This window comes from Melanostigma gelatinosum, assembly GCF_949748355.1.
Source record: "Melanostigma gelatinosum genome assembly, chromosome: 6".
Lineage (NCBI taxonomy): Eukaryota > Metazoa > Chordata > Actinopteri > Perciformes > Zoarcidae > Melanostigma > Melanostigma gelatinosum.
Window position 1 is genome coordinate 4447746 of NC_136639.1, and position 15997 is coordinate 4463742.

At 42.2% G+C, this 15997-nt stretch overlaps 2 protein-coding genes across 2 annotated transcripts; both read left to right on the plus strand.

Moving 5' to 3' along the window:
- The first annotated feature begins 1113 nt into the window (after positions 1–1113).
- On the plus strand, positions 1114–8388 carry ckap2l (cytoskeleton associated protein 2-like). Its single transcript, XM_079270514.1, has 9 exons — positions 1114–1262; positions 2257–2323; positions 2413–2467; positions 2594–3798; positions 4776–4971; positions 5257–5415; positions 6330–6390; positions 7162–7324; positions 7861–8388. The coding sequence occupies exons 1-9, from the start codon at positions 1220–1222 to the stop codon at positions 8168–8170; spliced, it is 2259 nt and encodes a 752-aa protein (XP_079126640.1). The 5' UTR covers positions 1114–1219; the 3' UTR covers positions 8171–8388.
- Positions 8389–12066: 3678 nt separating this feature from the next.
- Positions 12067–15312, plus strand: LOC306778838 (uncharacterized protein). Its single transcript, XM_079270545.1, has 5 exons — positions 12067–12196; positions 13943–14085; positions 14288–14406; positions 14567–14773; positions 15107–15312. Exons 2-5 carry the CDS (start codon positions 13968–13970, stop codon positions 15116–15118), a joined length of 456 nt encoding a protein of 151 aa, XP_079126671.1. The 5' UTR covers positions 12067–12196; positions 13943–13967; the 3' UTR covers positions 15119–15312.
- The last annotated feature ends 685 nt before the right edge of the window (positions 15313–15997 follow it).

Below are 15997 nucleotides of genomic sequence, written 5' to 3' on the forward strand. Positions count from 1 at the left end.
GACAACACGCTCACATGTGCTCAATGTCATCAACATGATAGAATGTGCAGCATGTGCACAGGATGTGACGGCACGGACACATTCTACTTCCTGTAAACGTCACAAGATGGAGACAAAGTCCATGTTGTTCTTTGCTGCACAGGTTGATCAATAGCAGCACCTCTTAGCACTTTCTGATGGATTCTTCTTTTCACACAGATCCTTCACAGAAACCCCGTTGTGTTTGTCTGACGTCCTGTTTGTCCAGAGTAGCTCACAAATCCATCACTGCTGTGGCTCTTGATGTTGTTGCTGCTTCATCAGCCACCAAGTCAGTCAAATCCTCTCAGAGACGTTATTCAGATGAGATTATATCTCAGACATGAGTCTTTTCAGCTCTTTAGAGGCCCACGTTTATTTTGTGCTGCTGTACCGTCATCATCAAAACTCTCTTGTACAAGATACAGATCAACATGTGGTGGAATGCTCCCCAGAGAATGAAGAATCGGGTGGAGGGTTGTGAAAGCAGCCCTCAGGCTGGCTCCTCCCACAACCAATTCCTAATCAGTGCCAGCATATGGCAGCCACAGGTTGGCATGACCTTATCGCTTTTTGTTCCTTGTCCTCGTCATGTGGCTGCTCGTAGTGGTTTTTGTATGAAAGAAACCTAAGATAATACTTTAATGATCCCAGTGGGGGAAATTCACAAGTCATCTACCAGAATGTTAAGCAGTTATAAAGTAATTAAAATGATTTCAAATTAAACACATTAATGCATCAATAATTATAATCCAATAATGTATTGAATAGTACTCTGCAATATACCATTCACGTACCAATCATGCATGACTTCATAACTTTCACTTTTTAGTCATTTATATTCCTAATACTTTTGCACTTTTCTTTTCTATTCAGGACATATTATTCACCTCCAGAGTCATGTAAGGACAGGAAACAATTGCAGGCCTGTAGGCAAACTTCCATGTGCACCTGTGCAATTTGTACGCCCCTTTCTTTGTTTACATTCTCTGCTCCAATCAGCGCTGGGGTTTAGCGCATGCGCGAGATTTCAAATCGTCCTATCAGAGAAGAGGAGGCGTTCACACCCGGCAATTTCAAAACCGATGTTACGAAGCTAACGTTACTTTAACTTGTCCATAAACCACCAAAACAACAACTCAAACCAGCCATTTGTCATAAATTAATTTGGTCAAGAAGAGGAAACTGAAGTTTGATAGACATGGAAGAAGAAGAAGAGACCGTATCGATACTTTCCAGAAAAGGTTAGCGAGTGAATGAAAGCTAAATAAGTCGATAACGTTAGCTATGAGCTAACGCTAGCTATCAGTTAGCTAGCGAACTTTACGTCTACCGTTAAATAAATTAAGCTGTACTGTCTAAGAATATTGACGGTATTGCGTGAAACATTAACATAAGCTAGCAGTAACGTTATGGGCTTATTCTAATGCTGCACCTTTATAATGTTACAAACAATGATGCAGTATTTTCATTGGTCCCTTTAATCACGTGACTTTGTGAATAAGTATTATAGGTATGGGTGGTCCAGGTATGGATTTATGCCTAAAATAAAGTGAGCATTTCAAAATAATTTCACATCTAGAAAAAACAATTGAGTAGGCTTCTCACCCAAGTAAATAACAGCGCTGGATCAGAGTTATATTTAGTGTTTATTGGAGAAAGTAAATGTTAAATTACATGTATGCAACACGACTGCAAAAAGTTATTTATGTATCATAGCTCATTCTGCCTATTGTTATTTATTAATAGTTTATCAACTAAAAAAAATCACATTTAAAATAAATAAATAATATCCTCTCTCTATTAAGTCCTCTCCAAATGCCGGATGCATGTCTCACTCATCCACAGCCAGATGGCAGCACCTGTCTACACGGTTATTCACATACTTGAAAAGAATCATCTCTATTCTGTTCATCACAGTTTCATCACAAGCTTTACTTGCTTTTTTCTGTCCATTGCATCCAATAAGAGGAACTGATCTGTAGTTCAGTGTGCTGGCTGTAATAAATATACTGTATTTGTTTATATTGTGAATGTTTTATTTGTTGGTGAGTTAACCTAAAGAGAGCTCCCAAAACTTGTAGTAGAGTTCTGCATCTGCAATGAATGTGTACGCAGACACATTTATGATGCGCTAAAGCATGTGGCTGGATAGTAGTTAATTATTTCCAAACCCTAAGCATGAAAGTATAATGGAAAGTCACCTGTGCTGAATTCCTGTGTGATTATCTGTCACAGAGCTGCGTAAGCAGAAGCTGATGGAATACTTGGCAGGAAAAGGAAAGCTGAAACAGCCCAACCCAAAGTAAGAAAAACAACCGCACAACAATGCGTCCATCAAATGCTGTTGTTAAGACACCTAGGGTAATAAATAATCTCAATTTGACTCCTCAGACCATACCTCCGTGACGACAGTCAGGTTAAGAAGCGTCTGACAACTTCACTAAAGGTGGGTGTGCCTTGTGAACAGGTGAATGTTCGTGTGTGAGAGAGTGTGTATTTAGCTCGTCAGATCTCACACCAAATAGTTTTTATCTTACTTGTTTTTTTCCTATTTATGTTTTTGTTATTACAGGTTGTTAAGGGAAAAGAGAACAAGGCTCCAGCTGACAGATTCACACATGAACGCGCAAAAATTAAAACTCTGGCTGCTCAATCAACCAAACCCCCTGCTGCCAGAGGAGCGTTCGGTGACTCAAACAAAGTGAATGTAAAAGCCAACATTCTGACTGGACGGCAGAATACCAGTCGTCCATCTGCAACCAGTGGCCCGGCACAGCCAAAACTGAATCAAAACCCTGTGCTGACAAGAAGGGCTGCGGGTCTGTCCTCAATATCCAACACGAATGCAGCAAGCCATCTCAAAAAGCAACCAAACACAGGAATCCCCTCTTCAGGCAGAGCCTCTTCAAATGCACCTCGTACAGGCGTAACACAGTCACACAGCAGATTCAGCAGTAGCTCAAAGGCCACCTGGTCATGTCCAGTGACGACAGTCAGTGTCAGGGTGAGTCTCGGCCCCATGGTCAAAACAAAAACGGGACTAACTCCTGCAGTGACCCGTCCCAGAAACAGTCAAAGCCAGAACGTAACACACACCTCTGATCCCACCACCTCTGCCGCTACCACTGGAGCTAAACAGGTGCAATCCAGCACCGTGTCACCAGTTTCTGTTTCCCAGAAGTCGGCCATGGGTCAGAGGAAACCATTACCTACCAACCGCGAGAGACCAAGAGCTGTGATTAAAGCTCAAAATCAGAGCAAGTCTAACTCTCAACCACTTTTGGGTAAAAATTCTCAGCCATCTTCTAAGATTCCATTATCAAGTGGACTGAAATCCACAGCAGGACCTTTTAAGCCACAGGGCAGAGCAGCTGGTCAGCCCACAGACCGGCTCACAAAGCAGACATCTGAAGGTGCGGGGCAGAAGAATGGCCAACCGCGCAAAGTTGCCTCCCGAACGTCCTCTGGGCCGGCGAGCAGGTGCGCTTCCAGAGCGGTCAGCGGGGTTATGCGAGCTGCTGTGGCCGAGCTGGGAGGGAAAACCAAGACACGCGAAGAGACTGGTGGCAAAAAGGGACGCGCTTCAGCAAATGCCCCTCCACCACAAACGGGTACAAAGAGAACAAGTGCTCCGGTGACGTGCCAGACAGTGCCACGGCCGGGCAGGACCATCAGCCACACCGGGCAGGCCACAAACACGAAGACACCCAAGGTCCCAGTCAGGGTCTTTCCCCAGACCGAGGGAAAGAAAGTGACCGCTGCCCAGGAGGAAAGAATGTAAGTAGAAGAGCTGCAACACCTCAGACCTGTCTATGTGACTCACAAAGAGAGTTACCTTTAGGGCTGGGTGATAATTCAATATTTCTATTTTTATTGATTTTAATATTTAATTTCTGAGCAAGCGATCATTAGGAATGGTGCCGCCCTTGTTGGCATATTGTATTTGGGTTGCGTTTGGTAACTGGTGATGACTGAAGCCATTCTGCTGGAGCAATACTAGAGTATTCTCTTACTGATGAGTTTAGCTTGTACACTATATAACACGGGGCATTGTTAGACTTTCACTATATCTCTACCTGCGTTTTTGGAACCAAAAGAATGATTTTTTTAGGTTAAAACATAGGTTATGATTTAGAGCAAGAACCGTCTCGTCAAAGAAGAAGAAGACATCTGACCGAGCATTCAATGCCAAGTTTCGATGCTTGGCGTTTTTTGACAAAAGAAAGGGTGACGACTGAGAGTGAAATGTTCCCGGAACAAATCGCGTTGTCTGATTCGATCGCTGTGAACAAACTGCCGTCGTGGTTCAAAGCCAACCTGATTGACAGTGATTACATGTGTGTGGGTGGACAGGGACTGGTTTCCATCGCATTTTACACCCAGGCCAGCAGCGCTGTAACTGCCACGTTGTCAAATGACTAACAGGATAGGCTGGCTGTCGAACATACCTCAATTGGATGGCTTTATTTAGCAATGCAGGGAACATGTTCTGTGTATTTACAGGACGTGAATCTCGTCTCACACTTCTATGTTATTTTGTTTGTTAAATAAATAGTTAGACACGAGACTCTGAAGTGCCAGCAAAAAGATGGTTTTCCTAAAAGGTTGGTCTGTCAGGAGTTGTTTGTCCAGAGTCAAATGTTAAAGGTATCAACCCGTTTGTCCTGGGACCTCAGTCATTCCACTTCCTCTACCCTTTGTGTCTCTCTGCTGTGCTTTTAATGGAGCCCTCTGCTCTATTGTTTGGTGTCAAGGAGAAAACTACAGGAGTGGCGGGAGGCCAAGGGTATTTCCTACAAGCGTCCCCCGATGCCGGTGCAACCTCAGGTCCGGCGTACTGTGGCCGTGCTCCAGCCTTTCTGGGGAGCCATGAACGAGGAAGACGAGGCCCACTCCCTCATCTGTGCCGTGGACCGGTCCCTGGCTGAATGCATCAAATTGCTGGGAGAGGTACATGCTGTTGAGGGAGGAATCTCTGGCTTCCTTGGCCTTTTTATTCAGACGTTACTGGAAGTTATGTGGCGGACATTGTCTGATGGGATCTGTTATACAGGCAGCTGAAATGTGAGAATCGTTGACATTTGCACACTTTTACACTCCAGGAAGTTTGTGTAGATAATGAAAACCGAGAGCTTCTGCTCGATGTTAACACACAACCAGCTCGTTGGTTGAAGCACACTGATGCCGTTTCTCTCCCTGTGTGAGTTGTGACTCGAGCCTTCCTCGCTCCCTCAGGGTTGCCCTCCAGACCGGGTGAGGGAGGTTCTCTACCGGCTGCCAGCGGTGTCCAAGAAGTTTGCCAAATACTGGATCTGTCAGGCCCGCCTGATGGAACGAGAGGGCCGCCTGGATGTGCTGCCCATGTTTGAAGAGGCTGTTGGGGTCGTGCTGGAGGCGAGTCATCCATGTTTTTCACACGTTGTGAAAAATGACGTGGCTGTTAACAATCATCGGCCACACTTCATCTCCTCTCTCTTATCACAATCAGTGCTTCAGGCAGTATTGCGTTTCCATATCCGTTAGTGAGATGAGAATCATCACTGAATCACGCAGTTGGGTTGTTTTGTCTAGAACCAGTTCTCATTATAATTTCCTGAAACTGATATTGTGACGTTTGGAAATATGACGATGGAGGTTTGTCAGCTGACAGTCAACCACAGAGCGGTTAACAGTTGATGCAGTATCACAGATGCAGTATTTTGGTGTGTGTATGTATGTATATATATATATATATATATATGTATATATGTATATATACATATATATAAATAAACCTCCTTGGTGGAGGTAATCATCTCTCAGATGTTAGAAGATCTGTAATATTCTTTCACTCTGCAATAGTAAATATCCGGCGTACGTGTAGACTTTATTGTTTAAGAAGAAAAAAACCGTCGCCATTGCAGTTGAGTCAGCCTTGGACAACGCATGGTTTAACATTTTGAACATGGCGCAATCACAGCGCCGTGATGCAATCCCTGCCAGAGGTGAAATCAGTTTTCAGCAGATGCCTATCACGTGATCTCCTGTGACATCCTAAAGTCTTCTACGATGTTTAACAATAAGGGAGACGCTTACACGACTGCTGCGCTCACCATCTACCTTCAAATGCTCCGAGCCCAAGCAGTCAGCATCTTAATGCGTCTGTTGGAACAAGTTTTAATGTAGAAAATGAACATGAATCCATCCCTCACTGCATAGTTCATGTTGATAACATGAATCCATCCCTGACTGTGATCAGAATCGACGGTTTATGTGGTTTCGTAGTCGCGAGTTAATCTTTCCTTCTCTGTGCTTCTCTTTGATCGCAGCCGGTGGACGAGCTGCGCTCCGTGGTGTTTGAGATTCTGAAGAAAAGGGACGAGATCCGAGGTAGTTCAGCCTGCTTGGCCTCGTTTGACTCATTTCAATGAACGCTGGTTAACATGGCCTCATTGTTTTTGCCTTATGCTATGTTCTTATCGTAGTCCTCTACGTGCCATGAGTTCTACGCCACCCTGAGTGAATGTTTTTAGATTCTCTTAATTTTCTGTTTGCATGTCTGGATACAGATGTTAGTGTCTTATGCCGACACATCTGGGAGAAAGTTCTATTGAATGTATTTAGTTTCATGATGGTCCTTAGTCCTGCATTAATTCATCACAAACATGTTCTGTTATCACACATGCCTACATTTTAAGCACACAAACCATTACCTCATAATTTACAGTCGTGCAAGATTTTATTGAGGAAGCTCAAACATCTTCAATTAAAGGAGGTTCAGGGATAAGCCCCTCCCCTCCCCCCGAGACACAAATCATTATAACTTTAATTCTGTGGAGTTTTCAGTGAAACGCTGTAAAAGCTAGCTGTGTGCTGCCGTGATGGAAACACAGAAACGTTTGGGTACTGGCTGGTGAACATAGTAGAGCGTTAAGCAGATAAAGAGTTAACGAAGAGTGTGCCACTGTTTGCTCACACCAATGACACGTTTTGAGATCTGTCCATGTTCACAGCTTGTTGGTCAATAAATTCATTGTTTTCAGCTTTAAGGATCCAATGATTTTGTAATTTCACCAGTCAACTCAAAATAAAATCTAAATTTGTGCAAATGATAAGGTTTTAAAGAAAAACATTTAACTTAGATTTTCTTGTTTTTGTCAGCATCTGCAGAAAGTGAGAGAGAGGAGGACCAAATAGCAGCATGTGAAGTCACCGCAGAGAGTGTCACCAACCCAATGATGACTCCTAAACCTGTCGGAGCTCTCATCTGTGGAGAGAGAGGACACTCGTCTGTAGTCAAGTACAAGATCACGGCAACCCCGGGGTACGTTTGAGTCGTTTCCACAACTTCCAGGAACGCACACACGGTTTCATGTTTCTCATGCTGGCCGGTTCGTTTTAAGGGTTGAGTGGAGTTGTGCACATCTGTTGGATATCCAGAGCTGAAGAAAAACTTGGATCAACCTGTGCACAGCATGCACGATCAGCCAAAAACTCTTTTTCTCTCTCTTTGTTTTTACAAACGAGCTTAAACAGAAGCTCTGCCGTCTGTTTTTCTTGGATTTGTTTTTTTAAATTCGATATATGTTTTTAAGAGTATACTGTCGATAAGAGTAGCTCCTAGTTGTAATAAAATCCTAAACATAACTCTCCCTACCGTGCCATCATTTTCCTTCTGAAAGAGGCAGTGACACACACTCGTCTTTCTACGGATATTCGTGGGGTAAAGAAACACGAGGCACAGTCACTAGAGTGAGTGATCTGCAGACCTTTTGAACTGGCTGCGTCATAATAAAGTATTTCTCGGAGGCTGGATAAAAGTTGGAAATGATGACGCAAATTATTTTCTTTTCCCTTCAGCGGCCATCCAGGCCAGCAGACGGCGGTGCGGCGGGTCAACGGCCAGGAGGTCCGCTTCTTCACTCCGGTCAGACGCTCGGTGCGGATCGAGAGATCCTCGCTCCGATACCCGGCGGCCCTCCGGGACCACGACCTCTGCGTGGCCTCCTACAGTGACCTGATCTCCAAGGAGGAGGCCGTGAGCGGCGAGGAGCAGAAGGGCGGGGAAAGGAGCCCGCCTGCTGACAACACACCGATGTACGTCTACAGACAGAACGAAGCGCTTCAAGACAAAGTGTTCGTCCAGCTGGTCTACGACGAAGCCGTTTAGCCTCGTGTGGTTACTTCCTCTCCGCCCCTCTGCAGTCTGACACGAAATCCAGATGTTCAGCACGTATCCCTGTTTACATGGCAGGAAGAAAAAAGTCAAACTAATGTGCATGCTTGGGTGAGATTTCACTGAACAGAAGGCGTTTTATCTTGATAAATATAGGACCCGGCAAAAGGGATTTCTCACTCGCTCATGAAGAAGTTATTTGTTTTATCATTTTATGCTCATTGTTTATTCAAATAACGTGTTGTACATAGTAATATGAATTAAAGGTTTGTTTTTGTAAACCTGTATATCTTGTGCTTCTTTATCTTTAGCATATGGATTCTCATACACAACAGCTACTATCACACAGACACCCGTGATCAAGAAAACATCATATTATATTATTTAAAGTGGTAGCCAACTGAAACCGAGTATGACGCCATGAAATGTAATTGAAAGGGTTTCGGCACGCCTATAACTGAGAAGTAGTGGTGCAGTGAATTTAATCCAAAAGTGAGAGAACTTTTCACGGTAAACGGTAACCAAAGGCTTCATTATTTAGAACAAAACACAATGTGGTGAAGCACGAGGCTCCATTGACTCAATGAGCTTTGGCGCCATATTTATAAATACTTTGACCTGTGAAGGCTGATCGGAGCCGATCAGATGACTCATTGATTCTGAAATTAAACGACTACACTGCTAATTTGTCTGCCTTCTCAACTCTTCTTCAATTGTCTCTTTGAAAGACACTGCTGGACTCGAACACACTCTGGAGCTTTCTTTCGCCGCCCTTGTTAGATTAATATCAAGACTATTTTCACCTGTAGAACGACATTCGTAACCGGCCAAAAATGTTCTCAATGGTTCACCGTTAACCTCCCCTGTCCCGATAGGCCGCAGCCTCCTGCTAAAGGGAAATGACTCAGAGAGTTGGTGTCCAGGGTGGGACGGGTGAGGCACAATCTTCCCCTGGTGCAGTGTATGTCCTGGAAGGAGAGGGCAGATTGCAGCCAATCACCAATGATACGCTGCAGTCTGTCCTCTCCACAGCTGCAATATTTTATCAGTCCAATTTTTTAAAATCTGGCATTCACGACCTATATTTCTGGAACAATATCCTGGAATCATATACATATTTGACCAGTCTGACAAATGAACTCTGCAAACGTCGATCCACCTCCAGACCAGTTCAGCATTCAGGTCCTCTTCCCCTGTCGGCCACTAGAGGGGAACGTTTCTCAAAGGGCTCCTGTGTTTTGGAGAGCTGCTGTGGTCCTAGTGAGTGATGTAACACACATTTCATCATGCCTGTGTGTGTGTGTGTGTGTGTGTGTGCGCGCGCGCGCCATTCCCGTATTGACAATTGTGTCAGCACAGTTCAACTTTGGTTCAAGTCATTCTTCAGCATTTCTTTTCAACAGCTGAGTGCAATATATAAACAATATACCTACGGTACTTATACACAGCCCCAGTTTGGCAATTTGTTTGTGATGATTTGATTACTTTCTGATGTATCTGGAAATGTGAATCACTAAATCCTAATTTAAATTGTGAGGGGTGTTAAGACGGCTCCTGAATTAAAAAACAAAACCTTTGAAGCTTGTAACCGTGTGTGAAAATCGAATATTCTGCTGTTTAAATTGATATCATTATGACATATTTCTAAATAAATGAGTGTCATCAGATAACCATGAACTAGAAATTATACAGTAAACATGGGACAGGTGGTGTGTCAGTCAGAAATCAATCATCTGACTTCACCGCTTTGGATTTGAGCAAATTCAGGGGGCTGAGCATCTGGGGTTAGAAACAGATGTTGTAAACAAACTCTAAAGTTGGAAGAATAAATACACCCCCCCCCCCCCCCCCCCCATCATCACACATGTCTCTACGCGCTTCACTGGCTGTCAAGGATGGAGCAAATCCAATAAAAGTTGCAGCTGCATGAGTGAATGAGTGATGACTCGCCTGAGACGGCCCTGTGTGTCCTCATTGAAAAGATCAAGGGTCTGTTGGACAAGAATGCATGTGTTGGTGCTATCTTTTTAGATCTCAAGAGAGCTTTCGACACTGCTCACCAAATCCTACTGTCCAGGTTAACCCATTTCAACTTTTCCACCCATGCTCTGAACTGGTTCAAATCATACTTATCCAACAGAAAACAATCTGTTACTGTAGATGGTGCTAGGTGTCCCTGTCTTGAATGTCCTGTCGGTGTTCCTCAAGGATCGGTCCTTGGGCCGCTTTTATTTTCCCTGTTTATTAACACACTACCCAACTCCTGTCAGAATATACATACACAGATGTACGCGGATGATGCTGTAATCTTTACATCAGCCATACATTTAGTGTACTGTCTGACCAGCTGCTCACTCACGTGCACAGCAACACTCAAACCCATAGAATCTCTGTATAAGAGAGCACTCAAAGTCGTAGACAAGAAACCGCGAACCCATCATCAATGCCACATCCTGAAGAAACATACGTTTTTATGTTTTAACAACCTTATCAGCCTTAAAGAAGCCAGCATCATTTACAAAGTCCTAAATGGTCCTCCGCTGAACGAGTACATCAAACAGAGACCTGTCTGCGGCCCTGCGACGAGAGTCACCAGAGCCTCCGACAGAGGCGACTGTGTCATCCCACACAGGCGCACCGCTTTGGTCAGACGGTTCTGTCAAAGGCGGCGCCCTCTGGTACACTTTACCATCCTCTGTTAGGGAGTGCCCAAACATCAGCACTTTTAAAAAGCACATGAAGGGATGGCTGTTGTCCACCCAAACTTGTGCACATAGATAGTTTGACCTGGGTTAGCAGTATTAGTGTCATGGATATGTGATGTACTAATGTTATATGAATGAATGAAACCTTAAATGTGCAAATTAAGTAAATGAAGTAAGTTTATTTTATATATATATATATATATATATATATATATATGCGATTCCTTTTTTATCCATTGTTAACTTTTTATTATCGAACTATTGTGTATTGTCAGCTACAGACTGTAATTGATTTTAGTTTATTACTATTGCACTTTGGCATGACCTTTTCCTTTAGGACACTCAGGCTGTACATTCTGGCAGGGGGACAGACAATGGAAATCAGCCTTACGGCTGTAATTGGGGCATTTACATTTTAATTTAAAGTGTTCATCAATGTGCATTGTCCCTCTCGAACAAATAAAACTGAACTAAACTCAAGTATTACTATTTAAATAAATACTATATGAATTTGAAAATCTAAATTTAAACGTGACCCTGACAGCAGCTTTTGAGCTTCAGCAATTCCTCTGATCCATTTCTTTACTTCCTATTTGAACACATAGCATTCAGCCAGGTGACGCTACAACGAGGTGTTTGATTGGTTTACATTATAGTGCTTATGATCCGCTTATATTATCAAAAATGCATTTAGTTTATCTGTAAAAAACCTGCTCTGTCGCTGATGATCGGACATTTGAAAACCAAAGCAGATAGGAGCCTTCATCCCGCCACCTAGTGCTGCACATGGTGGGCATCTAAAGGGGCCCACAGCTGTTTCTGTGCCCCGGGCCCCCTTTTGTGTTAATCCGGCCTGTTGAATATCTGGAAGCTGAGGGATAAGGAGGTGGAAGGTAAAATTAGACTGCAGTTAAGAAAAAACACAAGAAACGGGAAATTCAAATAAACCGCAGTTATTATTAGAAAAACAAGGAGTTTTTCTCTCTGCGTCTTCATGGAAAAATAGCCGATTCAGCTGAGTTTGAGTATTTCACCACACGCCAGTTGCTGAGTAATGTCACGTCTAGTTTCTGTAATTTGAATTCGTCGAACTTTATTTTACCTCTTGGAATAGTGTCCTTCCATGACTTGCGTGTTTTCGGTCCATCCCATCCGGTCGCGTCCTGCTGTCACACGTTTTAAATATGCAGGAAGCGCATTGCGTAAGTGCGCGTTTGCGGCTATTTAAAAGGTTTCCTCCGCTGTTTTCTCTCCGAACCACAAGGCTCTGACTCTACAAGACTCCTCACTTCACTGCACTTCACCATCACTGAGGGTAAGCGACTCTTGATTTATTTCAAACATGCACACCAGCGTTGCAAATATCCAGGCACCTGGTTGTTACACCTCACCTTTTACTCTGCAGCGTGATAATAATTCTGCAGGTGTTTTTAGCATGAATCTACCTTGTTAATGCAGCAATGGGAAGCTCTAATTTATCTAATTTCATCGGTGTTCCTGCTGTTTTGCACCGACCGCCTGCTGCCAGGAATAGCCTGCAATATTACCTCGTCAGTGTTGATACAACGGGACTTTAACCTGTTGCCACTCTGCCAAGGTGGCACTGCAGCAGGAGAAGCGATCACCTTCCAACAGTTCAACTAAATAGCCGGTGGTGGAAGAATCTATTGCTTTAATCAGTCCTTCATTCAAAATGACAGATTATTATTGATTAACTTGGAAGTACTTGTACTTTACTAACTTGTACTTGTTTCCATTCTTATGACATTTTATACCACTACTCCACTACATTTCAGAAGGGAAATATTGCACTTTATTTACGTCACTACATTTATCTGACAGCTATCGTCACTCTAGTTAAGATGTTACAACATACGAAGAATTATTAAAAATACAGTGCTTTTCAAAAACAATTAGTCATAATTTAATCCGTGTCAGATATCACAGTGAAATGAAAAAAAAGAATTTGCGGTTTGGACTGTTTCTTGGAAAAAATCTGATATTTCCTTTTAATACACAGAAGCACAAACGGGGAGGATGACACGCAACTAGCTGACAGGAGAAGTTGATCAATCGATTAATCCGTCGTCTGACAAATCATTTTAATCGATAATAATAACTGTTTAAAAAATGTATTGGTTGTTGGTTCATTTTTTGAAGCAAAAATGACAAATGTTCTCATATGTGTTGTATCATTGAACATTTTGTTTCGTTCAGGTTTTGAACTGTTGGTCGAACAAAACAAGACATTTAAAGATGTTTCCATCGGTTCTGGAAGTACCAGATGGAATTGAACTGGAGATATTGTGTCTTATAAATAGTATTAACAGCAATCAAAGCTTCTAAATGTCATAGAGTCAAACATATTAAGCAGATGCACTTCGTTAAATGTAACCACTGCTGCATTTAGCTTTGACTCCGAGACAGGAATGTTATTTATTCATTTATTCACTGGCAAAAATTCAAATGCTAATTGTACAGTGGATACAATAAAAGGAGGCACTGCAGTTGGGGTGTAGTTATGGATTGCATCACTGAGTCAAAGGTCCAGCTGAAGAATCCTCAATATTTTCCAAGGGAGTAGCTTGAATTTTGAAGTTGAATTTTAAAACATATCTCTGCATGAAATTGGAATCCTGGCGAATCAGTTTACCAACATCTAATGCGATCCAGACATAATTAGACAGGAGATATTCTACAAATGGAGCAGCACGTATTGTTCCTGCTGCTGTGTGATGACACAATCTGCTGCATTATTCTATCGTTGCCAAGCAATCTATAACACGCGAGTCGATGGTGCGTAGGTGTGTAAAGAAGTCATCAGGACAGGAATATGCTGCAAAAATCATCCCTAGCTCTCCCTAAACACGCCAGTCGAGACCGATGGGAGTCGCACTGAGCAGAAACAGAAGCACATTCTCATGTCAAAATCAAACTTAACAACACGATCTGCTGAAACAAAGCTCTGCTCCCCTCAGCTGCAAGGGGATTGAAAAGCATTGCTCCACAGTGACCATTGAAGCTAACTTATTATTAAAGCTTTTTCTCTCCTTCCCCTCAGCCCAGAACGCCACTGAAGAGACAACATGGGCATTACCAATCATCTTCTGACCAGTAAAGAAGGGCAATTTGTGACAGTCCGACGAGACATCCACGGAACACTGAAGCTGTGCACCGTTCCGCGTCAAGGCGACGAAAATAACGGTACAACTATTTTATAACGATTGCAACTATTTCAAAACAACAGAATAACTGCAGAGTTACCAATGTAATGCCCCAATGATCTACCACACTCCATCTTGACAGGATTCAATTCATTTTAATCTGATTTTGAATGATTATGGATTAGTATGGCAGATGTTTTGACTCGCACACAGCAAATATTTTGTCCTGCTTCTGTCCTTAGATCTTCTGGTGCAGATACATACAGACGACGAAAATCAGTTTGCTTTCAGTTTCCAGCAACCAGACGGTCGCTATTTCCCAAAGGTGGTCAGGCAGTCTGGCAGTCAGTATACATTACAGGTAAATATAAACATGTAAATATATATTATATATTCATAATAATGTACATATTGGTGTATATATATATGTCCAAATCCATAAAAGACATAGAAAACAGAAATCCACTGGACACTGGTGAATTAAAGCATATGCATATTTCTTGTTTTTGGTGTGTTCACAGTTGGAGAAGATTGACCCAACCGATTTGACTAAAAATCATCGGTTTGAGAAGTTTGACATTAAAAGCAGTGAACATTACGGCCTGCGATCGGTGGTCGAGCCCAAACAATACCTCCACGCAACACCCCGCAAGCAAAATCGCGTCATCCAGATCAGTGAAAGAGATTCGGACTGCATTGCGGTCACAGATGTATGTATCAGCAATCAGGTATGTATTTCTCATTCTTACTGAAGTTGTTTTGTTTTGTTCTTTTTTGTTGTTTTTACATGATATATTACATCTGCTTTTCCATGTTGTGAACATGTTGCCCCAGAACATTTCGCTTCTCTTCTCTTCAGCTTTTGTCAGTCTGTAACAACGTCTGAACACATGATCTGTTCATCTTTATTTTAGCGGTATTTACTCGTTTTCCCAATGCGTGATGACAGATCCTGACCGTTCACCATGGTGACCATGTACGGTGGCATCACATGCCACTATCATGCCTCCTTTTACACATAGCACTGGCCCTTACCCTCCTCCTCTGCTTTGTTTGTTCAGCAGGTATCCTGAACCCGCTCAGCTTCCTCATAACTCCAGATTTCCCTGCTGGGGTAGATGTCTTCCTCTGGACCGAGTGGAGTTGCTTTTTTATTTTCATTTTGATCATTCTTGGGTTGCTATGTTTCTTCTTAAACTTAATTAATGGGATACTATTGCAATTAAGTATTAATGATCCAATGCCCTGATTGGCTGGCAGTAACGCTGACCCCGATTGACCAAAACTCGTTAACGAGCCTGATCGAGAGCCGTGAGTTTCATCACATCAAAAAGTCACTTAAACGGTTGAAGCGACTTCATGCTTTTCCAGCATTCCAATTGTGTTGCTGATGGTCAAAAAGAAAAGCTTTAGATGTGTATGTATATATATATATATATATATATATATATATATATATATATATATATATATATATATATATATATATATATATATATATATATATGTATATATATATATATATATATATATATGTGTATATATATATATATATATATATATATATATATATATATATATATATGTGTATATATACATATATATATATATGTATTTTATTTTGTAAGTCATTATACTAACGGTGTAACTGTAAATGTAAACACATCTTTTAATAAACTTGTATATCTTGATTGGTGTCCTGGTGTATTTGAAAGAGTGGTCGTGTCAGAACTCTTAGAGAAGTGGTCGGTGAGTACGGCAGCGCTGGAGAAAGTATTCAGATCCTTTACTCAGGTAAAAGTACTGTGGAAATGCTCCACTACAAGTAAACTAAAACCTTACTTAAGTATATGCATCAGCTAAATGTTCCTGTTCGTGTTTTACTAAAACATTGACCTACAACATAGACCACCTGTTTTCACCTTTGTGACAACACATTCCCAGCAAGAAGC

What these genes read in the sequence shown, in the direction of transcription:
- ckap2l (XM_079270514.1), top strand. Translation starts at nt 1,220, where the DNA reads ATGGAAGAAGAAGAAGAGACCGTATCGATACTTTCCAGAAAAG. An exon ending in GTCTGACAACTTCACTAAAG is followed by an intron (nt 2,468 to 2,593) that starts GTGGGTGTGCCT and finishes TTGTTATTACAG; the next exon opens with GTTGTTAAGGGAAAAGAGAA. An exon ending in GCTGCCCAGGAGGAAAGAAT is followed by an intron (nt 3,799 to 4,775) that starts GTAAGTAGAAGA and finishes TTTGGTGTCAAG; the next exon opens with GAGAAAACTACAGGAGTGGC.
- LOC306778838 (XM_079270545.1), top strand. Translation starts at nt 13,968, where the DNA reads ATGGGCATTACCAATCATCTTCTGACCAGTAAAGAAGGGCAATTTGTG. An exon ending in TCAAGGCGACGAAAATAACG is followed by an intron (nt 14,086 to 14,287) that starts GTACAACTATTT and finishes TTCTGTCCTTAG; the next exon opens with ATCTTCTGGTGCAGATACAT. An exon ending in GCAGTCAGTATACATTACAG is followed by an intron (nt 14,407 to 14,566) that starts GTAAATATAAAC and finishes GTGTGTTCACAG; the next exon opens with TTGGAGAAGATTGACCCAAC.